Source organism: Lucilia cuprina, chromosome 2 (genome assembly GCF_022045245.1).
Source record: "Lucilia cuprina isolate Lc7/37 chromosome 2, ASM2204524v1, whole genome shotgun sequence".
NCBI classification, from domain to species: Eukaryota; Metazoa; Arthropoda; class Insecta; order Diptera; family Calliphoridae; genus Lucilia; species Lucilia cuprina.
Window position 1 is genome coordinate 6,506,772 of NC_060950.1, and position 26,972 is coordinate 6,533,743.

Sequence of the window (26,972 nt, forward strand, 5' to 3'; positions counted from 1 at the left end):
AAAAATAACAACAAAATATTTTACGATTTGAATACTTACGTATTTGAAAATAAATAAAATAAACACAAAAAAAAAAATTGAAAAAAACATTTTTTTCACGAAAACTTTTGTTTTAGTTGTTGTTGCTGAGGTCTCGTTGATCTTGTTGCGAATTGAAATTTGAAAATACAAAAAAAAAAAAAAAAAAACAAAATTTTTGTCTCTGTCGCATCGTTTTGACTGAAAATAGCAAATCAGTTGAATTTTTTATCTTATGGATTTCGGATGTGCGCGTTTTTAAGAAAAAGGGGGGTTTTGTGAAAAAAAACTTAAATTTATTTAAATATAAATTAATGAAAATGTGTTCTATGTGATATATTTTGTATGAATAAGCTATTTAAGTATACAATTAAATTTATAAAAAAAATTATAAAGTTTATACAACTCAAACAAAAAATTAATAAATTTCTTTAAAATAGTTTAACTAAAATTCATAAATAAACTTCATAATTGCATAATTAAGTATTTTTCAAAGATAACAAAAGAAAAATTAAAAAATTTTTTAAAGTTTTGCAAAATTTAAATAAAAAATTTTGTTAACATGAAGAAACTTCATTTGGGCGGTGGTGCCAAACACAAAGGCAAATCCTATAAACCTTTTAAAAATAAAAATCGTCGGGTAAGAATTCAAATTACTTTAAGTAAATTATCACACATATTTATTGTTAAATAGTAAGTAATAACTTAAGGATTTGTAATCTAAAACATTTTTAGCCTTTATTCAGTAAATAATTTTATATAGCATTGTTGTTTCGATCCCCTTACTTGCCACTTAAATATTTACATTGCCACCACTAGAGAATTGTCAGGTCCATAGGAAAAGATATTTTTAACCACTTAAAATACAACATGTTTGTTCTTTTAGTTTGAAATTCTTTTATTTTCATTTTTTTTTGTTTTGTATCTTTTAAATTTGTTTTAGTTTTTTTTCTATTTTTTTCGATGGCCTTTTTATCATACACTCACTTGTGGCTGTCTCAAGTTTATTAGAGCAAAATTTGAAACACATTTTTTTCTATTCGTTAGTATTTATCGTCTTCAAATGATGAATTTTAATAAACAAAATGTTTTCGTTGTTTTTTTTTTTTTTTTTTTTTTTTTTGAATACAAAAAATATTAACTCTGTTTCTAATATTAATGATAAACAAAATTATATTTTTGTTTTAAATTTTATTTGTTTAATTTGATGGATTGCTTGCTTTATATGACAAAGTGTTTAACTTAAATTTTTGATTATTTTTCGTTCTTAAATCAAAAACATCTGATTTAAATCATATTGTTAGTATAGATTTAGAAGGATAATGCGCTAATTGCATTGTGATTTTCTCTTTATATGTAGGTACATTAGTTTGGTCTCAATTGAATGCAGAAAAACTTAATTACGAATGTTCTCATTGGCATAACTTTTAAACTTATAAATTTATTTTTATTAAACTTAATCGAATCCTACAAGTGATTGAGGGTAATAATTTGTGCTGAAGTTTGCGAAAACCTTTTCAAAATATAGTCATCACCTTAGATTCACTTGCTTAATAGCCTATAGTCTATTCTATAGTCTAGTCTATAGTCTAGTTTATAGTCTAGTCTATAGTCTAGTTTATAGTCTAGTCTATAGTCTAGTCTATAGTCTAGTCTATAGTCTAGTCTATAGTCTAGTCTATAGTCTAATCTATAGTCTAGTCTATAGTCTAGTCTATAGTCTAGTCTATAGTCTAATCTATAGTCTAGTCTATAGTCTAGTCTATAGTCCAGTCTATATTGTAGTCTATATTGTAGTCTATAGTCTAGTCTATAGTCTAGTCTATAGTCTAGTCTATAGTCTAGTCTATAGTCTAGTCTATAGTCTAGTCAATAGTCTAGTCAATATTCTAGTCTATAGTCTAGTCTATTGTTTAGTCTATAGTCTTGTCTAGTTTAGACTAGTCTAGTTTATAGTCCAGTCTAATCTTTGAAGATCTAAATTTTTCACCCCTGGCTTATACAAATTTAATATGCGAATACGCAACAAAACTATTAAAAAAAAATTATTACGTATACGCATAAAGGTAGTTTGTTTTTTGCAACAATTACTTTCATTGGAAATTGGTAAAACTTTGCATCCTTATGTGTACGTTTTAATTGCTCTTTACTGTAAACACTTAATATTACTTATTTTGCTGATTTAACAAAAATCATATATTTTTTGAACAAATAAACGTAATATATAGAACATACAAACAATTATGTATATTTAGCTGAATGAGTACATAAAGATATAAAAACGCAACAACGTGGACAAAAAAAAACAATAAATACAAGAAAAACATATTGAAACTATAAACAAAAAAATATGCAACTTAATGTGAAAAGCGTGCCACTCGCACACTAGTATTCTCTATAAACAAACAGTCAGACATACAAACCTTAAATGGAAACATACACACGCACATAAATATATTCGTACACCGATAAAAAATGAAAAAAAAAATACTACAAAAATTGTAGAATATTGAAAAAATTTTGAAGTGAGAGGGAGGAATTCCAAATAGTAATACAACAACAATAACGAAATAATATTACTCTGCAAAAACTGCTGCGAAAAGTAACAACAAAAAGAAACTAATAAAATGTTTTTTTTTTATATTTTTGTTGTTGCTGATATCAATAAACAAACAATTAAACACTTGAAATATTTAATTTGTGCTAAACATACGAAAATACAAAAAAGTGGAAATTATTATTTATATTTCCAAAAAGGAAGTTTTGGCACAGTGGTTATTCGAGTTAAAGTAATCAATTTTAATATTTGATAAATTAGCACTCCCCTTCTATGGAAAATAAACAGTAGAAAATAAACAGTAGTTTCTATGTCAGTCCACTTTTAATCATCAATCTGACATCTGTAACGGTTCAAAAAATTTAGTCTACCTCAAAAAGTTTGCTAACTGATAGATCCAGTTGGAAGGGATTTATGGACATTTGTATATTTAGCCATTATGGTGTTATTGGAATCCTAGGGAACAGAGTAACTTTAGTCTGCCGGGACTATATTGATTGATTCCTTAGATTGATTTAAAACTGGCGCGAACCAAAGAACCGCATAATCTGTTACTATGGATGGGCAGCTGCCCAATTTTGCAGGAAGAGTATTTAATTGCGGATGTTGCCGATGAAAACAGACAACCCACAGGGGAGAGACTGTGGGACTTAGCGATATAAATAAGTTGGTTTTAAATGCTACAGAATGCCAACTCGTATGCCTAGAATGAATGTGAATTATTTTGTTCTCTATGTGTGTGTGTCGGATGAATGAAAAATGTGCTGGTCTACCGGTTACGTCTTTTCGTGCTGTTGCCGACTCAACAGATGCCATCCCATCTGCGTGTTTGTAAACGGAAATAATGCCTTTGCATCTCGGAAGTTAAGCAATGGGGCAGCAAAATTTGTCTATATATTGAAAACATTATTCAAAATTGTTAGGTACCCTTTTTATACATTTTTTTAAAATCAAAGGTGTTTATCGATGACGAACGAACAAATTAAGTCTAAATATATATGAACAACTTTAGATTTTTTAAAAAGTCTCAAAGTTATAGCGGAAGCATAAAATTGTTAAATAAACCTATTTTAAACCTATTATTGTTGAAAATTTTCTAAAGAAAACAAATCTAAGAAATCAAAATAAATACGAAAAGTATCATAACGAAATTTTTTATATGTAGTTAATAAATCATAAGATTTTGCGTTAAAAGTAATATTGATCTTAGGATTCCTCACACCTATGTATACAGTCACTGCTTATTAGTCAGCAAATAGGAAAATCATGAAAACACATGGCCATAATAATTAAAGAATTTATTTATTTTTTTTTAAAGAAAATAAATACAAAATAATAAGTAGACTAAATGCTTAAAGAAAACACTAAAAACAAAATATTAAATGAGTAAAATACAAATTAAGAAATATTCAAGTTCATTACGAATTGTTCGTATAAATTGTGGAAAAATACGATAAACAAAAAAAAAACGCAAAGAAAAAAAGAAAAACAGAAGAAATATGACAGCTACGACAAAAGGAATAAAACAAAAGAACAAGAGAGTAATTGCGCCTAAAAACAACTCTGTTTTTATACGTTTGACAGCTAGTGAAAATGTTTCTTTTAATTCACTTTCCTGACAGCAAAAGAAAAACGATTAATTGCAGAGGAATTGATAATAAAAATCCAAATAAAGAGTATACAACAATTGAAATGAAACAAAACTGTAACAAATTTGACAAGTTCAAAAGAAATTAAACAATAATTTCCGGCGCTTGCGCCCTAAATAATTAATAGTAGTTTTTTTTTTTGTTATTCCTTCCTTCGTTTCATTTGTAGACATGCTTTTCTTCTATGAATGGGATTTTTTTTGGTTCACAGATTGTTATAGTAAAAATAGACCAAAGTGTTTTTCTATTTATTTTTTTGCTAATTTACATAGAAATTAATTGCTTGTGAAATTCATTCATGATTTTCTTAAAAAAAATTTTTTGTTTAAGTAAATATAATTAAATTTTTAGCAAAATACTAGAATGATAGATAGAAAAACATTAACATTCCTTAACATTTGTTTACATTTTTTGAAGGCGCGAGTGTAGATTGGAATGATAACAAAAAACTTTTTTCTCCATTGACACAATATTGTTTATTCCACTCTCTCTTTGTGCTCTTTATATTAGTGAAAACGATGACGAATATATTGGGGTGGCCAGGTATTTTAAGGCATTGACAAATTATAATTTTAATTGTTTATTTTTTTTTACCAAAATGTGCAATTTTTAGAAATAAAAGTGTAATTAAAATATCATTCTTATTAGCTTTGGACTAGTCTGTCTACTCGTTATTGTATAAACTATTGCCTACATAGTGTATGAACTTATATATTGACAAGCATTTGCAATAATACTGTAACTAGCCTATTGACTAGTCTATTAGCTTTTGACCAATTTGCCTATGAATTAGTATATTAACTAGTCCATGGCCTAGCCTATTAAGTACATTGACTAAGCTCTGGACTAGACTAAGTATTATTCTTTTGACTGGTCTTTGGACTATTGTATTGATTAGACATTTACTTGTCTATTGTCTGATGAGTGGACAGTTGGACAAATAACCTAACTTTTTCTTTGGTAGAATGTGGAGTACCATAGAAAAATCGTTGGATTTTGGTGGAGGCCATCAAACAAATTAGCTAAGCCTTGCTGTACAAAGGTTGTTGCCCTGGCAGTGTTTTACATTTGCAGGGTAATAATATTTTACAATGCCCATCTATGGTTCCATATATGGGCATTTTACAGTATCAGTAAAATTTCAGTAAATACCGTTGTGTAAAAGTGATGATAAAGCTCTGAATACGGTTTTGTGCTGGACTCGACCGAGAGGTAACCCGGCGCAGACGGAATTCAGTTTTTTTACAATAAAGACAGAAGTTTTTTCGTAAACAGAACTCTGCTTCCTAGTCAAGAAAATACCGGGATGTCCGACAATGTTAACTACTTAGGTATTCCTTGACCGGAAATTAAAATAAAGACACCACTCAGAGGATGGAATCAAGAAGACACATCGGTGCTGAGCGATATGTAGGCATGAAATGGAGAGAGTCCTACTATAACAAATTGGCTTTATAAAAGCCTTAGTCGTATTATCAAACCGATTTGTCGTAATAGGATTAGGAAAGTGTAATTAGACCAATTCTAGCTTATGGATTACTAAAGAACATGAGTGCTACTTCTATCGAGGCTCTTAAGGTGCTCACAGCCGAACGGCTCATAACTTTAGGCGAAAAGCGGTTATAAGAACTTCACTACTGTTTGATGAAAAAATTGGAAGGTAATGCACAATCATAGGACGTGCTTGATCGTACACCAGACACAGAATATGTCGGAAACTTTAAAACGCTGATCCCAGATAGAATGTTTTTGTTTAGCGGATGATTAGAACAAATACCAGTAGAAATCCATTACTATACGAATTGAAGTCCCAGAAACAGTAATATACAACCGTATCCTTAATCATAACACAAGCTTCTAGAAAAAATTCCGAGCAATAACGCAATGTGTAAATTGGATTAGAATAAAACTAGGACTGTAACACCTTTAAGGGAAACTGAGCTCAACGTATTTAAACTGACGAGGTAGTTAAATTAAAATTGAATTAAAACTGTGGGTGGAAGAATCCCATAAGACCTCTTGGAATAATGAAACGGTGGGCAGAATTACGAAAATCATATGGGGTGACCCTGATGAGCGAAAGGCGAGAAATATCCGTAAAATGAGCATGTCTGAAGTTAGATCTAAGTATTATGGTTCTATAGTTGAAAAAAAAGTCGACTTTTCGGTTTTTGACTTAGTTAAAAATGGGCTTTTCGACTTCTTCATTTTATGCATAGTTGATATTTCGACTTTTTTCATTTAGTTAATAGTTAACTTTTAAACTTTTCGACTTTTAGTATTTTATAAAAAGTCCACTTTTCGACTTTTTCTGACATTTTTCGACTTTATCCGACTATTAGATTTTTTTCGACTTTTTGACTATTTTTGACTTCTTTCGACTTTTTTTACTTTTTTCAAGTTTTTCCGACTATTTTAGAGTTTTGGACCTTTTTCCCCTTTCTTTTAAATTTTCGACTATTTTTGACATTTTTCGACTTTTTCAGACTTTATTCGACTTTTTACGAGTTTTTCGACTATTTTGAGTTCTTAACTTTTTCGACTTTTATTTACAAAGTCGACTTTTCTCATAGACGATAGTCGAGTTATCGACTTTCCAAAAAATCGAACAATCGACTTTTTTTTGACAAAAAGTCGATTGTTTGATTATTCGAAAGTCGATTTATAGAACCCTACCAAGTATATTGAAAGTGATGCTATTCCTAAAATAATAGGAATTACGTCCAGAAGAACTAAATAAAGTGCTGAAATTTAACTGATACTGAAAGATTGGTTTTCATAAGAAATTCGAACTCATACCGAAAATAATTCACATATTTGAATAATCTAAATTATTGTTATTTAAAGCAATTCTTATGGAGTGGAATCCACATGTTTGTCAAAAAGACCCGATAAGATTATAGTCAACAGAGTATAAATATCACTATGTCACGGAGATTGGACATGTTGCTGTTAGACCTGGTTCATACTAAGAAACTTTTTTGGGAAAATTTTTATTTTTGTGTGTGAGAGAAAGAAATATCAACCATCTCTTTCTCTCACACACAAAATCAAAAGTTTCTCAACAAAAGTCTCCCAGTGTGAACCAGGTCTTAACGCTTGCCTGGATGGCTGACGATCGTTTCTTTAAGTCGATTTAAAGTGAATTAATACAAATATATAATTTTTTTTAAAAAAATTTAATGTTTATAATCAAGTTAAAAATGTATTTAAGAAACAGCTGGCAACTCCAGCACCATTTAAACCAACATCTGTTTTTACGCACTGGAAAAACATGACACACACACACATGCATACACACTCAGTTAGTCAGTCACACAGATGGACTGACATACACAAACATTCCCATTAAACTCTACAAAGAAATTTGTATGAACCTGTCAAACTTTGTTTTGTGAAAAAAGGGTGGCACATAGAAATTACACACAGAGGGTGGGAGGCACATTGAGAGATGATGATGAGATGATAAACGGAACAACGGAGAGAAAGAGCGAAGAAAACAACATATTTTAATACATTTTCCAAATACAGAAAAGAATGAAAAGTTTTTTTTTTACATTAGTTAGAGTGCAGAGACAAGTAAGAAAAGTTGAAATCGAATGGAAAAAAGTGTATAAATTTTGTATTAAATTTAGAAAAAGAAATTAAAATAATTTTTGTATAATAATATAAAAATTAATAAAAAAAGAATAAGTGAATTAGTACAAAGGTTTTGTGAAGTAATGAAAAGTAAAATAATTTTGAAAAAATTAAAACCGAATAAAGAAAAACATTTTGTGAAAAGAATTTGAGACCAAGGAACATATTTTGCAAATATAAAGAAGAAAAAAATAAAATATGTGAAAAAATTTGTTAATGGCAACCTTGTACAGGCCTAATACTAGGATGCCAAATAATGGAAGGGGTTTAAACAAAAATATATATGTATATAAAAAAAGAAATAAATTTAAACTAAAGTTTTTTGTGGCAGCTATTTATTAATTAATTAGTTTATAATTTTGTTTTAGTAAAAAAAAACTTTTAAGAAATTTTGAAAATATTAAATTTATTTAGTTTTTGGTTTATTTTCCCATTTTATTTTTGGGGTTTTTGTGCCTTTTTCTTTAGTCTTTGTGTCCTCTTTTGTGCTTTATTCTTCCGTATTTTTATTCCTTGTCTTACTTTTTGGTGTTTTTATGTTTTCCTATTTTGAGGTTAAGTTGGTCGTGTGTAAAACAGCCATTAGAACATGTTTTAATATAAACTCTGTTACTTTTCTTTAATTTGTGTCTTTTCCTTGGTCTCAAATACAAACCCCTTTTGCAAGTGAAGTGTAAAAAAATGCTTAAATTAACAAAGTCGTAGAAAGAAATGCAAATGAATTTCGTTGACATTTTTAGTTCAAGTGTTCCGTTTTAAAAATAAAGAAAAAAAAAACAGCTAATAAGATAGAGTTCATCTAAAATAGTTATAAATAAGTACAGAAACTACTTTTATAATGTCCTGCTATTGCTGTTGACAAAGAAACTAGAACAAAATCAAATAAATCTCTCATAAAACTATTTATAATTCAAGCAAATAGGACATTTAATTCTATGTTTAGATATGAAATAAATTCTATAAAAAAAAACAAAAAATAATAAAAATTTACAAACGGTTTTACAAAGTTTTCTTTTAAATCAACGATAAAAAACGGCTAACTACTGTTTTGTGTAAAGAAACTCTAAAAAAAAACAAATAACTGTCATAACGATTTTTTTTGCAGTGTATGTGCGTGTGTTTTATTTACTGTTATTTGTGCGTGTATATTAAATTAGAATCCTGTGTGTATGTGTGTTTTCTTTTTCTTTGTTTTTAGTTCTCTTTTTTCACAATTTCTACCTCCCTCCTGCTCTAAGAATATTGTCCCCTCGAGTAATTTAGTGTCATACTTACCTAAATTTTAAACGTGAACACTTAAACTGACACACACACATACTTATGTACTCACTCATTCTCTTACTATTCTACTAAAGTTAACATATATACAACAACAACAAAAAGGAACTAACAAATACAAAACTAAAATATCTTAAAAAGAAAATTGCCTAAAAACTTTTTTTAAGCAATTGGCGCTTTATTGTCGCCAATTGTTCCCATAAACGAAGAAGAAATAAATAAAGAAAATAGAAATTAAAAAAAAATAAAGTTAAAAAATAAACTAAACATCGTAATAATTGCCGCAATCTCTACCACCACTAACCACCACTCACCGCCAATCAACACAACCACCCAGTGTTTGTTATTAAATTTCTTTTAAAACTGTTTGCGTTAATACCATCAAAATATCTTCATTCGAAGAAGATTATCGGGCTGATCGGCCCATGGTGCAACGTGCATCATCTTCAGATGTTCCCTCGGTATCCGGTGGCCATCGAGAATCTCGATTTGGCCTCGGTTATTCATCATATCAAAGTGGATATAATAAATTATTTACACAGGTTGGTTAAATTTAAAGAAAGGAAATTATTTTTATGAAAATATAAGAAAACTTTTCTCCCCAAATTATTATTCTATTTCTATTTAATTTTGAAAGTTTAACCAACAATATGCTCCAAAGGCGTATAAAATATGTTCTACAAATTATTTTAGTTTTATAAAAATTTTCTACAATAAACCCACAATAACTTTATTAGGCACTTTTGAATATGGAGGTTAAAGTTTAAATGATTCTCTTACATCGAAAAACTCAAAAAGTCCTAAAAATATGTTTGATCACCATTTTAGTGGGGAGGGTATATTGGTTTAATGCTGATGTTTGTAACGTACCATAATATTGGTCCTATGCATACCTTAAAGTATACCAATTGGCTCAGAATCATATTCTGAATCGGTTTAGCTCCGTCCGTCCGTTTGTCTGTCCGTCTGTTTGTCTTTCTGTCTGTCCATGTAAATGTTGTAATCAAACTACAGGTTGCAATTTTCAAGATAATTTGATAAAACTTGATACAAACGTTTCTTTTGATCACAGTACTAAAAACGGTTAAAATCGGTTCATTATTTCACCTAGCCCCCATACTTTTTGAGTCCATAATTTTTTTTCTAACAAAATTAGCACAACTGAATTTTGTGCAAGTCTGAATGTTGATTTTCGAAATGATCGGACTTTAAACCCCCATAGTCCCCATACAAAGTCCCCTTCAAAAATGATTTAAATTCAATAAACACAAGCAGGAATTGAAGCAAAAACAATTTAAAGGCATTATTATTAAAAATAATCTAAATTTTTTAATTACTAATCACTGGTCAGGGATCATATGATCGGCCTGGTCCGACTATAGATTCTTACTTGTTTTTATTTATTTTTAAAAATTAATTTTAATTGTCTAATTTTCAACCGATGTCGTATCGTTGTAGCGTCGTATGTCTTAAAAAGTTTTCAAATAAAGTTTTTTAAAACCAAAATAAGTGAATTGTAAAAAAATACGACATATTACGATACAACCATACAACTCAGTTTGTGAATTGGACAAACATGATTCGATTTTATGTTCAGTAAAATAACCTATAAAAAACAAACTTCATACTTAACATTTAAAAAAAAAATTTTTGTAATATTTAAAATGTGTTTAAAATGCTCTGAAATCAAGTACAAACCAAACAAAAATCAATACCATTATGCGATTTACTAAGTCTTTAATATTCTTAAATTAATATTATCTTATTAAATCAAATAGAAACTTATTAACGCATACACATTATAATATCACTTTAATGCAAAAGAGACTTCAATCAAAGGTATTCATACCTATTTCATTATCAGATAGTTTGTAGTTGACCAGAAAGAGAAGGTTCTTTCAATTTCAAATACATCTTAAATTATTTGATGTCAAAACATTTGTATTCATAATCGGCTGGATCAAGGACTATAGGACTATTTTTAACAACTTTAAAACAAAACAATCAACAGGTTTTTATTTTATTTGTTAAAACAATAATAAACAGACATATGAATGTACTTGTCGAGTTATTCTGATGTATAAAATCTATTGTTTTTTTAACAGGATTATAAATATTTAATAATTCCTTTTATTATTAAATTACAATCAACAATTTATCTAAAAGTAAAGAGTTTAATAATAGAAAACAATGATGTACGTATGTATGTGTATAAGTATGTATTTGTGTATGCACTGGTATGTAAATGACATATTTCTAAAGATATTTACATACTCATCCTCACAAATAGAGACATTTGTTTATATACATACCTACATACATTTATGTTCAAATACAAACAAGTAAAACCTTTTACAATACAACATGTGCATTCAATATTATTTATTAACAGATAAGAAGAAAAATATAGCAGAATTATAAATTGTTTTTGAAATTTAGTTCTAAAAGGTTAATTTAGTTTTATAAAGTATATATTTATAAGTAGTTGGTTGGTTGGCAAATCAAACATGTTAACTTTAAATAAACAAATAAAGTTCCAATTATGAAAAAGTTGTTTTTTATACCCTACACCACTATAGTGGGGAGGGTATTATGCGTTTGTGATGAAGTTTGTAACACCCAAAAATATTGGTCCTAGACCCACCTTAAAGGATACCAATCGCCTGAGAATCACTTTCTGAGTTGATTTAGCTATGTCCGTCTGTCTGTGTGTCCATGTAAACCTTATGCGCACGCTACAGGTCGCAATTTTCAAGACAATTTGATGAAATTTTGCACTTACTCTTTTTTTGGTTCAAGCACGAACGCCATTGAAAATGGTTGGAATCGGCCCTTTAGGCTCATAATTACGTTAAATGTATTATAATGTTAACAAAAATCAACAAAGATTAGTTTTATAGAACAATAATTGACAATACTATTTTTATAGTGATCGGGCCTCATTTGACACTAGCCCCCATGCAAACTCCCCTTCAGATAATGACTTGTAGGTCAAAATTAACATACAATTACTAATGAAATGATTAAAATCTATATAAATGACTTTAAAGTAGACGTTAATTCATCTACCAAAATTTATAAGGATAGGTCCATATGAGCCCTCTTGCAGAAAATCTCTTTTTTTGTCAACAATAAGTAAAAATATTCCACAATAAAACAAATTAAATGCTTTATTTAAAGAAATCCACAATTTTAACATACTGACTGGTGTAGGCTATCATATGGTCGGCAATGTCTGACTATAAATTCATACTTGTTTACAATATGATCTAGTTTAGTTCTAGTTCAGTTCTAGTTTAGTTCCAGTTAAGTTCTAGTTCAGTTCTAGTTCAGTTCTAGTTCAGTTCTAGTTCAGTTCTAGTTCAGTTCTAGTTCAGTTCTAGTTCAGTTCTAGTTCAGTTCTAGTTCAGTTCTAGTTCAGTTCTAGTTCAGTTCTAGTTCAGTTCTAGTTCAGTTCTAGTTCAGTTCTAGTTCAGTTGTTATTCCCGAAAGTTTTAATTTTTTAGTTTGAGTTTCTGTCCTTCTAGTACTAGTTCATCTTAATCTATATAAACACAATTAGAGTGGAAGTAATACATAGCATCCCTTCAAATATTTAAAACATTGAGGGCAAACTTCGTAGGTGCTATCATACAAACCACAGTTGCACCATAATTCTCATATTGTTAAAAGTGAAAAAAAAGAAAACATAAAACAAAAATGTATAAATAATAATGAATTCATTCAAGTGGATGCGCTTTAACACTGAGTTTGTTAGTAAAATATACTAGAAATTAAAGAAGAACAGAAAAAAAACTGTTATAAGGCTGAAATAAAATAAAGGATTGGTTCATTCAAATATCCATCTATACATATTTACGAAGGATATGTCTGTATGTGATATATAAATTAATATATATGTATGTATATTTAAATGTATAGGGATTAAAAGCAAAAATAAAGGGGTCATTTAATATGTATGTAATATTTTATATATTACTTTATAGTTAATGTGTCTGTATATGTAACGAGCTATGTACATAGCAAATAGGATGAATTATGACTTGAATAACATTTTATATCGCTTAAACTATAATGCAAGATAACAGAACTGAAAGTGCTTTTTTAGTAAATTTTGTAAAAAAATTGTCTAGTGCAAATTTTAAATACCAGTATTTTATATAAAGACCTAAGTCAATTTTCTTGAACTTATTGCTTCGGAGACCAAAAAGGGGTAGTTTCACTTCAATTAGTGGTATTTGTTAAAGTAAACAATTTGATTTTGTAAATAAACATTAATACAACTTTTTAGACTGCCTGCTTACATTTTGTCAAGTCTACACATGTTTGTGTGTTCGTATGTGCTTATCTTTAATATTGATGTACTTTGTATAAAATAAATTCAACATTTCTCATTTTACCTTTTTTAATTCAATTTTATTTAATTGTTTAATACAAAAATATTTTTGTTTAATAATTGTTGTTAATGCGTTTTCTTTATAATAATAAGAGTAGTAGAAATCAAAATACTAAATACCTTAAACTTATTACTTAGAATTCTTTAAAATGGAAGAAAAACAACAAAAATATAAACTTTTAGTTAAAATTGGCAATTTGCCAGATGTTAAATTAATTTGAAAATAATTATTGTTTATAATAAAGAATTTCGATTTTTAATGCCTTTGGAATTAGACGAAAATAATGTTTTCGATGAGAAATATTTTATTGAGTGTTGAAATATTTCATTGATTTTATACTAATAGGGGCAAACATGTGGAAAATATGTTTAGATCTTGTTTTAGATTTAATAACTTCTGAAGTTATTGTTATCAGAAGTATACTTATTGCAGTTTATAGCCAAGAACCTTTTTTACTCAGAGCTAGTTTTTTAATTCATTTAATAGAAAACCAAGTAATCGATTTTATTACATTATCAAATTTTGTTTTCGTTTATCGATTATCTATCATCCCCGAAAAGTTGAAAGATTAATTTTTCATATGATGGTAGGCAGACGTGATTATTTTTTTTTTTCAAATGACCGTTAAAATTTTACACTGTGTAAATTTGTTGTGTTAATTTTTCAAATTTTCCAATAATGGAATGTATATTATAGAGAATGACAAGAGATATTTTCGATATCCAAAATCGACTTTGAAGGCATGTCGGCTTCAACTCTTTTATGTCCTTTTCAATACATTTGACTGCTCGAAAACGGTTTGAAATTATTAAATAGTGATGTTTCTAAACGATCTTTATCTTTAGTGTCAATATCTCCTCCACTCCAAATTTATTATGCTTCGGTTCCCCCTCCGCGCATGTTATATTGGTAAAAAGCTCTAACGTTGTACTATTGCGATTTCGTTGAAAAATAGTGCGAGAAAGAACGAAGTCTCGGCTATTGGCTACTGTTCCGAGGCCATTTCAATAGTGTAGTTGTAAATTAATGGCGAAAAAACGATGACTAAAGATTTCTGAATAGCAAGCAACATGGTCAGAGTTTGGAGAACTTAATTACACAGAAAGAAAACTCACATACCAAAAATAACTTTATTTTTATCAACTATTACCTAAAACGTACTTTAAAAGAACAAATTAAATTACACTCATTAATTTAACAAATCGATAGCAAAACTCATTAAATGAATCTTTAAGCGAGTTATAGTTGAAACTCTGTTTTGTACAATTTCTTAACTTAATTCAATCTTATTTCATCTTAATTTAAAAATACATTTATTAGCTTACCACCAGACCTACTTGAAGCATTCTACGCGTAAGGCATTCTACGCTTTTGTGCTTGTAACTTTCAGCATACAAATACAAAGATTCTACTTTTTAGACAGATGCATAGAATGCGAGAAAGTGTAGAACGCGTGGTGTGGACTAGACGTTTAAAGTATTAAAAGCGAGTACGAATTAGATTTTATACAATCGAATTAAAAAAACTATTAAATGCTGTTTTTTACAATTTGAAAGTTCTATTTGCCAACCCATTATGGGGGTCATGATTTTGAATCGCTGGTCGGAAACTGATTAATATTCTAATATTTCTTATTTGAGTCTACTATATAATATTCTTCTAAAGGTTGTTCCTTTGTTAATGAATATGCCCCTTGAAAGATCTATTAACACTAAAAGATCACCGATTGATATTTGGCCTTAGTTTTTCTATATCCTTCAAATTTTTTTGCACGATCTTATTGGATTATTCATATAATCTAATTAGAAAGAAATAGATTTGTTGCGCTGAGTAATAGCCTCATATATCGCTAGTAAAATGAACAACAAATATTACAATTGATATATAGATCTAACAAAAGATGTGCAATTTATTTACGGTTTATACACTGAAAATAATCCATGCTCAACTTTACGACAAAAAATTTCGTAACTTCTATTTTCGTAATATTTACAAAATTTCGTGTATAATACGAAATATTATGTAATAAACCCCTTTTCTATTTTTACGAAAGTACGAAAACCTTTCGTAATATTTTTTTCTTAAATTTTAGCGAAATTAAACATAATGATATTAATTATATTATGATTAAATAAAACTACAACATTTTTAAAAGACTTAGGAAAAAGTATAATTTTCGTAAAAAAATTGAAAATTCGGAGAATAATTTTGATCTACAATTAGAAAATTTATTTTAAAATGAACAAAAATGTTTGAATAAATTAATATTTCGTAAATTTTACCATATTTATCCAAAATTCACTTTTTTCAATTTATGTAAATTAATTTTTTCAAGGATATTTTGCATTATACTAAAATATTTCGTACAATTTCGTATATATTACGAAAGAATTTCGTGGTGCGAAACAAAGAACGATTCGTACAATGTACGACATTTTTCGTATATATTAGGCATGGATTTTTTTCAGTGTAGATTCTGAATGAAATATTAAAATTTTATGACTGAAGTTCACACACTGGTAGAAACTAATAATCATATTTAACCCGAATCTACAATTCAACTGACCTCCCATTATTTATACAATGGTATTTTTAAATAAATCTATTTAGATTAATAAAAAGTAACATTGTTTATATTATTTTCTATAAACAAAAGCAAATGTTCAACATTTTCAAAACGAATGTGTAACAAAAACAAACAATATATACATATATAAAAACATATTTTCTAACACACGAATTATATGAACTTTGACCTTATAATTTACATATATTAAAGTTGGCATAGAAAATTTCATTAGTATCTAAAAGTTCATTGACATTTTCCATAATAAGTTTAATTTTGTTGAATTAAAACAATAGAAGTAATTATTTATTCATGTATTTAAGTAAATTAAAAATATAAATATTTTTAAGTAAAAAAATATATATTAATTTTTCATGTAAATAGTGCTTAAATATTTATATTTTTTATTGTTATCTTTTTTTAAGGGTTCTGCCGACTCCAACTATTCACAACCGTCATCCGATCTGTCGCTAGACGAGGAAAAGGAATCGCTTCGGCGAGATAAGGAACGTCAGGCCTTAAGCCAGTTGGATAAAGCAAGAGTAAGTATTGGATAATAACAACAAATTTTAAATCTATAATTTTAACAAATTCTTCCCACCTACAATCAGAGTAAACCAGTTGCGTTCGCTGTGCGAACAAATGTTGCTTACGATGGTACCATCGATGATGATTCACCCGTGCAGGGTAATGCCGTATCCTTCGATGTTAGGGAATTTCTACACATTAAAGAGAAATACGATCATAACTGGTGGATCGGTAGACTGGTTAAAGAAGGCTGTGATGTGGGATTCATACCCAGCCCCGTTAAGCTAGAACACATACGAGTGCAGGTGAGCTAGTTACACATATATATTTTATTGAAATAAAATTAATTTTAATTAAATTTGTATTTCTCTTAATAAAGAATCAAAACCGACCCTCAAGACTGTATGGTACAAAAGGCTCATCCAGTGGGAATTTAGGCGGCGGTCAAGCAGGTGCGGAGCCATCACGAGGTAGCACACCCCCTACACCTGGTATGACACACATGTTCATGTTATTCTTATGATTTCTTAGTTTTTTATTTTTTTTAATTTTTGTTTTAAATATTTTCTTTTAATCTAATTTGATGTTGTGTTTTTTTCGGAAAGGAAATCAATCTACCAAGAAAATAATTACTTTAAAATTTATATTTTCTTTCTTTAAAAAAAATCGTGTTTAAATGGGGTGTACTTTTTTGGAGTATATATATATTTATTGTATATTGTAAAATGAACTAAATTTTCTTTACTTACTTTTAGTTTATTTCTCTTTTTTTGCTAAACCAAAAAAATATTTTCCTTAAATATTGTAAGTGTGTATAGAAACAAAGGTGTTCTTAATTATTTTTTTTAATATTTTGTAAAAAAATCCTTTATTATGTTTTATATTTGAGAAAGAGTATTAGGAACCTAGATTTATGTATGTAATTAAGCGATTAAGTTTTCGGAATTTTTAACAAAGAAAATCTGGAAAATCCAATGATTATAGTTAATATATTTTAAAATCAGTTTTTTAAACAAACATTTATAGCGGTTTTATTAATTGATTTTATAAGACCTGACGGAAAGAAAAAATTTTAAATGTAATTTAAATCAGTAAATTTCAGATTCGAAAAATGCAGATTTTATTATTGATTAAAAAAATAATTTAATTAATATGTTCTAGTTAAATTTTAGTTCATTTTTCTAACTAAGTTCTAGTGCAGTATCTAATTCAGTTCGTGGTTAGTTCTACTTTAGTTCTTGTTCAATTCTAGTTCAGTTCTAGTTCAGTGCTAGTTCAGTTCTAGTTCAGTTCTAGTTCAGTTCTAGTTCAGTTCTAGTTCTAGTCAGTTCTAGTTCAGTTCTAGTTCAGTTCTAGTTCAGTTCTAGTTCAGTTCTAGTTCTAGTTCAGTTCTAGTTCAGTTCTAGTTCAGTTCTAGTTCAGTTCTAGTTCAGTTCTAGTTCTGTTCTAGTTCAGTTCTAGTTCAGTTCTAGTTCAGTTCTAGTTCAGTTCTAGTTCAGTTCTAGTTCAGTTCTAGTTCAGTTCTAGCTCAGTTCTAGGTTAGTTGTAGTTCAGTTCTAGTTCAGCTCTAGTTCAGTTCCAGATTAGTTTTATTTCAGGTCTAGTTCAGTTCTAGATTAGTTTTAGTTCAGGTCTAGTTCAGTACTAGTTCAGTTCTAGTTCAGTTTTTGTTTAGTTCTAGTTCAGTTCTACTTTTTTAAGGAAACAAATTTCTGATGTGATATATAGCTGTGCGGACTAGCTATAAATAATTTTATTGTAAAACCAATTTAATTATGAAATTTAAATTTTTATGTTTTGATTTTTTTTTTAATTTTTTCTTTCTTATTAAATGTCAATATATAGATTTTTAGATAAAACATCGTATTCAGATATTTAGGCAATTTTAGGATTTATGTTTTTTTTTATTTTTTTATTTCCTTTTTTAGTTTTCAATCATCTGCCATCAAAATTAATACAAAAAACTCCCCCTTAAAAAATATATATATAAAAACGTATACCAACAACAATTGTGTTTTGTTTCGTTAGAAAACAAATATGTTACTTTGCATGATTATTATTTGAGCTTTATTTAGAAAAAATCTAAAAACAAAATTATAGCTTGTTTTATAGTAGAAATTTTTTTCGTTAGTCAATTTATTGAGTTCGTAACAAAATCCTTTATTAAATTAAACTTCTATAAGAAACAAGAAAATTCTAATCATTTTGCACTTTAATTAAATTTCTTTGTATAAAAACCAAATCAAAATCTACATAAAATATTTAAAACCAAACAAAAACATACTAAAATTTTGCACACAACTGTTAAAATCTTAAACTTCTTAAAAAACTGAAAATATACTTAAACAAATTAAACCAACAACAAACAACAACACAAAATTGTACCACAAGATCCTTATAGTACAACACCTCGAAAGAAAAAAACAGGTTTGTCTTTTGTCTTCTTTTCTAAGTAGTTTCCTTTTTTTCTAAATTTAAATATAAACAATTTTAAATATTGGATCTTATATTTAGGTTTAGATTGGCTAGTGTGTGTCTTGCAAGCTAAAAAAGAACAGAAACATAAAAAATTACACTTTTAATAATTTATTAAAATCAATATATATATTTTATTAGAAAAATCATAGATTTTTTTGAATTTTAAATTCACCCTTCGCGTTTTGCATTTCAAATACATTGTCTGTTTCGTTAAAGTCTCTCGTTCACCCTTCAACATTCTCGAATTATGTTCAGATACATACATACATACATACATATGTTACGAATCACATGCCTGTTGTTATTTTCTTTTCGAGAAAATCATGCTTTATTTTACTTTCGCTTTAGCTTTATTTGAGATTTTTCAATTCTAAATCAATAAGAAATTTTGTACAATTATTCACTTAAAACACGATCACTATTTTATAGTTATTGAAAGGATTCACAGTTTAATTTGAAATTTACAGTTTTTTCTGGTTCAGTTATAGTCTAAATCGGTTCCAGTTCAGGACTAGTTAATTTCTAGTTCAGCTTTAATTCAGTTCAAGTTTATTTCTAGTTCAGTTGTAGTTCAGTTGTAGTTCAGTTCTAGTTCAGTTCTAGTTCAGTTCTAGTTCAGTTCTAGTTCAGTTCTAGTTCAGTTCTAGTTCAGTTCTAGTTCAGTTCTAGTTCAGTTCTAGTTCAGTTCTAGTTCAGTTCTAGTTTAGTTCTAGTTCTCTATCAGTTTTAGTTCTAGTTTAGTTCTTTTGCTGTTTTATTATTTTTGAATATAATTGTGGATCCTGAATAATTCGTCATTATAAATACGTGATCTTAAGTATTTCTCATGCTATCAATAAAAAATCTTTATTTACACCCACATTAGACACCTCACATGTCTATATTATACAACTATCAATACACATTTAAAATGGTTATTGTACATACATTTTAGCATATTTATAAAACATACACCCACAAAAATTTTTTATCGATTTTCGTTAAAAAAAGTTTATTATCCACCAAAAAAACACCCGTTCACGTTAGAAATCAATTGAACAAAAATTAATAATTAAATTGCAACTAAAACAGCAACAACAAAACCAACTACAACAAAAAAAAAAAAAAATAAAATCAATTACATTTTCATGTAGATGCCATAATCTCGCTCATTCGAATCTCCATACCTTTTTTCGTTTCTTTCGTTTTTCTTTCTCTTGCTTGTTTTTTCGATGATACTAACTAATCAGGTGACGAATCAGATTCCATGGGACCAGGACGTGGTAAAGCAACACTCGCCACACCGCCCAACAAGGAGAAACGCAAGCCATTCTTTAAGAAACAAGAGACCGCATCCCCATATGATGTTGTGCCATCGATGCGTCCCGTCGTCTTAGTGGGTCCAAGTTTAAAAGGTTACGAAGTAACCGATATGATGCAAAAGGCTTTATTCGACTTCCTGAAACATCGTTTCGAAGGTCGTATCATAATAACACGAGTCATGGCCGATATATCGCTGGCGAAACGTTCCATCATGAATAATCCCTCGAAGCGTGCAATAATGGAGCGTTCAAGCAGTCGTTCCGATTGTTTGAGTAAAGTACAGGAGGAGATCGAACGAATATTCGAACTGGCCAGAACGTTACAATTAGTAGTACTCGATTGTGATACAATCAATCATCCGTCACAACTAGCAAAAACTTCACTAGCACCAACAATAGTTTATCTTAAAATTAGTAGTAGTAAGGTGAGAAGAATTGATTGAGATTATTATTTATTATTTTTAAGGGCTTTTGAATAAATGTTTGAACTATTTTTTAGGTTTTACAGCGTTTAATCAAATCACGTGGTAAATCACAGGCAAAAAATCTTTCCGTACAAATGGTAGCCGCTGAAAAATTGGCTCAATGTCCACCGGAAATGTTTGATGTTATCCTAGATGAAAATCAATTAGAAGATGCCTGTGAACATATTGCTGAATATTTAGAGGTATTTAATTGATGAGTTTAAAATTTAAATTGAAATTATTTTAAATAAAAATCAATCCCTGAAAGTTATCAAAAATAATATTAAATTTACTTTCATATTTACATATAAAATAATCAATAAAACTGTTCTCTCTTGATTTACAGACCTATTGGAGAGCCACTCATCCAGATATTAATACGGCTGCCTCTATACCTAGACCATTACCTCAGGAAGCTTCACCTACCACAGAACAAGCCCGCATGGGTCCTACACCACCCGGTAAGTTTGTTAAGTTTTTTCCAACTTGCATCATGATTTATTTTATTTAATTCATTGATGACAAGAAACTAAAAAAAAATCATTATCATTTATTTGGAGGTCAGTTAGAAAAAGTAGAAAAAAATATAAAAATACTTTCAGGAAAGTTTCATTAAAACTTTTATTTAGGTTCAAAACAAAAAAAAAAAAAAAAAATCGACACCACATACAAATTTCATTTATTTATGATATAATTTAAGGTCAATTATAATTTCTCCTTATTATTTTCAAACAAACTTCAAAAAACACCTTTTTAACAAATTTTTGTAAATTATGTTTATTCTACTTTTTTCACTTGTTTTTATTGATATTATAAAAAAAAATCTTAAAAAAATTTAAACTATCAAACAATCAATTAATCAATCGAATCGCAACTTTCTCGTTCTCTAAAATGCTTTAAACTTGAAACTATACTAACTTGTTACTCTTGCTGGGCTTGCATTCTCACTCCCACTCATTTAGTGGATGGGGGAGAAGATCAAAGAGATTATAGAATGAGTTCAATAGAACGTGAGGGTAGTCGTGAAAGAGATATTTCGCGTGAGCGAGAATGTAGCCGAGAAGCCGATTATGAGCGTGAATTTTGGGATAATGAATTCTCTAAGGGTCGTCGTACGCCCCGGGAACGTCAACGTGATTTAGAGTGGGAACGCGAGCGGGCAAGAGAATGGGAAAGAGAACGAGAAAGAGATTGGGATAGAGAATTCGATTGGGACCAAGGTAAACAAACTACAACATAATATATTTTTCTTTCTATTAAATATTTTAGTTTTGTTTGATTTTTTTTTAATTTAAATGTAAATTTTCTTCAAAACTCAAACAAAATGAATAAAAGAACAATTCTTAAAAAAGCCACTACAAAATACTAAATATTACCACAGCTTTAAAAATTTATTTATAATATAAAATTGGTTTTTAATTATAAACTACTATGTTAATTAATGACATTTATATATTACAAGTATTTTAATCCCTAGAAAAATGCTTTTTGTTACTTGAAAAAAAAAAAATCCTTTTTAAAAAATATATTAAAATTAAGAAATAATTAAATCAACTTAAACATTGTCTGATTTAATGTGTAAAGAGTTACCTGTTATACTATTTATTATATAAACTACATACATATGCTTTTTATTATTATTATTTTTATTAATTTATTTTTATATATATTTCATAATTTTCCCTTTTTTATTTTAGCTTATACATCATTTGGTACCTTCACGTTCTAGTTTCTCATAGTTTATTAAACTCGTTTCCTAGAAACTATCTTTTTAATAATTTAGCTTTAACTAAGTCTACATAATTTAAACCAAATACATCATAATTATCTAAAAAGACCATCTTCAAAAGACGTTCCTTTGAGTTCTATTCCCATTTCATTCACACCTTTAATGAGTATGATATTGAATTCCTTTTAGTTTTAATTTTTTGTTTTGAGTTAATTTTTCCCAGTTACTTTTCAGTTTTTTCTTTTTAATGCTTTTTTTACTAATTGTTACTAACGAAAAAGACAAACAACATATGTATACCATTTACACTTTAATTATTTAAAAATGCTTTAGTTTAACAATTCAAAAAATAACTTTAGTCTAGTCTATAATATAGTCTTTAGTCTACTCTATAGAATAGTTTGTAGTCTAGTCAATAATCTAGTCTATAGACTGGAATATAGTCTAGTCGATAATTTAGTCAAAAGTTTAGTATATATACTAATCTTTAATCTAGTATATGGTCTAGTCTGTAATCTAATCTTTAATCTAGTATATGGTCTAGTCTATAATCTAGTTTATAGTCTAGTCTATAGTCTAGTCTATAGTCTAGTCTATAGTCTAGTCTATAGTCTAGTCTATAGTCTAGTCTATAGTCTAGTCTATAGTCTAGTCTATAGTCTAGTCTATAGTCTAGTCTATAGTCTAGTCTATAGTCTAGTCTATAGTCTAGTCTATAGTTTAGTATACCGTCTGTTGAATAGTGTAGTTTATAAAGTAGTGTATGTGTATTGACTACGGACTATACAATAGTCTGGGATATGGCTGAAGAATAGAACAGGGTTTTAGTATTAAGTATTGTCTAATTTGTAGTCCAGTCTGATGTTTAGTGTGTAATCGAGTCGAGTGTGTAGTCCTGTCTATAGAATAGTTTATGGTTAACTCCATTAATAAAAACTTGCCAAATTGTCAGTGGATGTAGCTTAACTAATAGCATACAACTTAGGTCTGAAATTTTACGAAACAAATGAACTAACTCATACATTTATTTCGTATTTTATATTTCAATATTTTTATTTTATAAAAATTTTTATTTATTGTTTTGTTTTTTTTTTTTTTGTTTTCTTATTTCTAGTTACACCTGGAACATGTGTAGTACGTGTTTAAAAAAAATATACATATATCTGTCGTTTTTCTTTTCTTACTTTAATTTCGTTACAACATGACATTTTCCAAAAACACACAAATACATTTACACAAAAACAAAATGTATTCGTTACATATAAAATATTTCTTTTAGTTTTTCAAAGATCTACTTCAATCTTAATCGTCTATTTCGTCCTGTGATAATATCTTAAACGTATTTGTTTTCTGTTTACATCAACTATAAATGTTTTGTCAACAATTACAATAGTTTTATTACAATTTAAAAATAATATATATTCGTTTATCGTTTATTTTAAATGTTAATTAGTGAGTAAAATAATGTTGAATTTATGTTTCCATCCCATCCCATTTTCCCAAAAATTAATGTGTTTTTTTTGAGTTGATTTTTATTTTGTTTGTTTTGAAATCCTTTTCCGAAAATCCATTGGAATGTTTTACCTTTAACTGTGTGATACATTTAATCAGAGTTTTCTATCTTTATATAAATTATAAATATTTATTAAAGTTTTCAAGTTTAATCTACTATCAGTGTTATGAGTTTTATAAATCATATATAATCATCATATATAATTAAATGAAGAGAAAATTCATGTAGACATTTTAAATTGCACTGAAAACGATGTTAGTGAGATATCATAATACAGTTTTTTCTAATAACGAAATTAAATATAGTTTTCTTTGGTATCAATTAAAAATTTTCAAATGATCTATACGACCATGAAATAAAAGTCCCTCTTTCCATGAAAAAAGGCAAGAAGATATAAGTTTGAATAGGAAATTTTCCAAAATGTACTATAATAAAGTACTTTTCATCGAATCATGTACTCTTCATGGTAAAAGTTAATAGTACTATTTCAAAACTTTAATTTTCTAAACACACACAAAAAAACGCTCTAATCATATCATCCTTAAAACACCAACAGTTCAACATTATTTTAGACCACAAAATTAGTGACGACTTTGCTTAAAAGAATTCTTTTCAGTTCTTTTGTTAATAGGATCGAAGCATTTGTAATAAGTTCATGATTATTAAGTTCATTTTATATTTTAGTTCATTTCATAATATTAACGCTTTATAGTTTTACTAATCCTAAAAAGTTACTTGTTTTTACCCTACCTACATGTTAAAACCTCAAATACAGTGATGTTCAAATAAATATAAACTAGTTACTACAAGTTCTAAAACAAATACTTAAAGCGCTCATAACCTAGAAGTTTTGTTAATATAACAAATATATTTGTTCAATTTTATTATCTTATTATTGTTTTAGTTCTTTTGTTATGTTATTTTTTTAATGATAAATAAACCAAAAAATATATATAAAAATGTTTTAAATAATTCAAAAATTTATTTGAATGCTTGAATTTTAAAATAAAACAAACCAACAAATGCTATAAAATTAACCCAAATATTTACGTTATTTTCTTGTTTTTTTTTTTTTTAATCGAATAATTTTTTAAAACAAAGTATTAATTGCATAAATGTTGTGTAATTTACAGGAGGTACTTCCTATCCACATAATCGTCGTCCAGCCTCTGATCGTCATCACGAACGTGGTGGTGTCGGCTATGAACGTGATCGTTTGGAAAGAGAACGTGAACGAGATCGTTATGAACGTGAGCGTGAGAGAGAACGTTTGCATGCACGCGATCGTGATTTAATGCATTACGATCTGAATAGTGAGGAATTGTTGGATGAACGTAACTATGCTGCCGACTATCCACCACATCGGGGAGCGGTAGGAGGCGCTGGTGTAGTGGGACATATACCACGTGGCAGCCGTTTGGTAATGGATGATGGTGATCTCATGCATGAACGTGATGATTTAAGAGGGGGACGTTATTCGGCAGGAGCGGCGGCACGTGTTATAGATCCAAGAGATTTACCACCTTCGGCGCCGACAACAAGACGCGGCGCTCCAGTGGTTGATCGCGATGAATACAGTCCGCACCGAGGTGGTGGGAGTAGTAGGAGAATGCTGAATGCCATGTAGGAATCGTGGATATAGGGGTGGGATCAGATCGATAATAAAGGCATGACGTTGTTGGCTGATGCGGCAGCCACAACGTCAAGGGTTAGAGAGCACAAGGAAATACCAAGTAGTTCTAGTAATATCGATCGCCAATATCATCATCAAGAACATCAACATCTAGCCACACTGACAAACAAACAATCACAACAACAGCAACAATCCACGAAATCATCATCACGATTATTGTCCTCCTCAATATCTACCTCTGTCGAACCGCCACCAATAGTACATCAGCCGGCAGGCAGTAGTAGTGGTAGTAGTATGTGTAGTAGTTTGAATATGAATAGACGTAATAAATTATCACAACAACACTCAACAACACGTTTCACGTCTCATATCAATCCCATGTCACCAACTACTGCATCATCTGTATCAGATGTCGTTGCATCCAATACATCAGTCATGCCACCACCATTGCCAATGCAAGATAAAACGGATATCTTTCATCTTCATCATATCGATCAAACACATTCCTCCTCCTCCACCGTCACTTCCTCAGCCATTATTAGTTCATCTGTCAATACCACCAGCAACACCACTACCACCTCTAATACACAGCACATGAAATTACAACTGCAGGGTCCGTCATTGCAACAACACCATCAGCAGCAGCAACAGCAACATTATCAAATGTTGCGTGGTCGCCATAAAGACGATATGATCGTTGCGGATAAACTCGATTATGCTACATCGTCATTTACGAATGTCGATGATTTAACCAATGCCATACGTAATAAGGTTATTGTTGAAGAGGACGAAGAAGATATTTTGAGCAGTGATAATACCTATTTGTATTAAAGAGATTTCATGTGATTTTTTTTTTTTTTGATTTTCAAATTTGCTTTTAATTTGAAGTGTTTTTCATAGGAAATTGTTATAATTTTTGTTGAAATGGAAATAGAGATTAACTCAAGGCAGAAAAATTATGTTTGATAAAAGAGAGAGAGAGAGAAAGAGAGAGAAAGAGAGTGATCATAGAATAAGAAAAAAATTTCTTAGTTACCCAATTACATCAGATAAAATAGTTGTTTGAAACCATTGTTCTGAGGTGACAGTGTTCCAAAGAAGGGTGAAATTTTTCCCAAAATAACTGTAGATGTTGTTAAAATACCTCAGCTCTGAGTGTGTGAAATTCCTTTCCATGCTTCACGAGTTACTGAAATATTTCCTTAAAAAAAGTATTTTGAAA

General features: G+C 28.8%; 1 protein-coding gene across 12 annotated transcripts; it reads left to right on the forward strand.

Annotated features, from left to right (window-relative positions):
• The first annotated feature begins 455 nt into the window (after positions 1-455).
• Positions 456-25,744, forward strand: LOC111681673 (voltage-dependent L-type calcium channel subunit beta-2). Of its 12 annotated transcripts, none has more exons than XM_023443557.2 (11): positions 7,685-7,953; positions 9,219-9,683; positions 16,530-16,646; positions 16,716-16,937; positions 17,012-17,123; positions 19,024-19,059; positions 20,352-20,836; positions 20,911-21,078; positions 21,222-21,336; positions 21,838-22,095; positions 25,251-25,744. In XM_023443557.2, the coding sequence occupies exons 2-11, from the start codon at positions 9,567-9,569 to the stop codon at positions 25,742-25,744; spliced, it is 2,124 nt and encodes a 707-aa protein (XP_023299325.2). In that variant the 5' UTR covers positions 7,685-7,953; positions 9,219-9,566. The 12 variants fall into 12 exon arrangements, with proteins under 12 accessions (XP_046806925.1, XP_023299326.2, XP_046806950.1 ...); XM_046950959.1 differs by having other exon boundaries at positions 17,012-17,102; XM_046950955.1 differs by having other exon boundaries at positions 7,685-7,943.
• Positions 25,745-26,972: the final 1,228 nt, after the last annotated feature.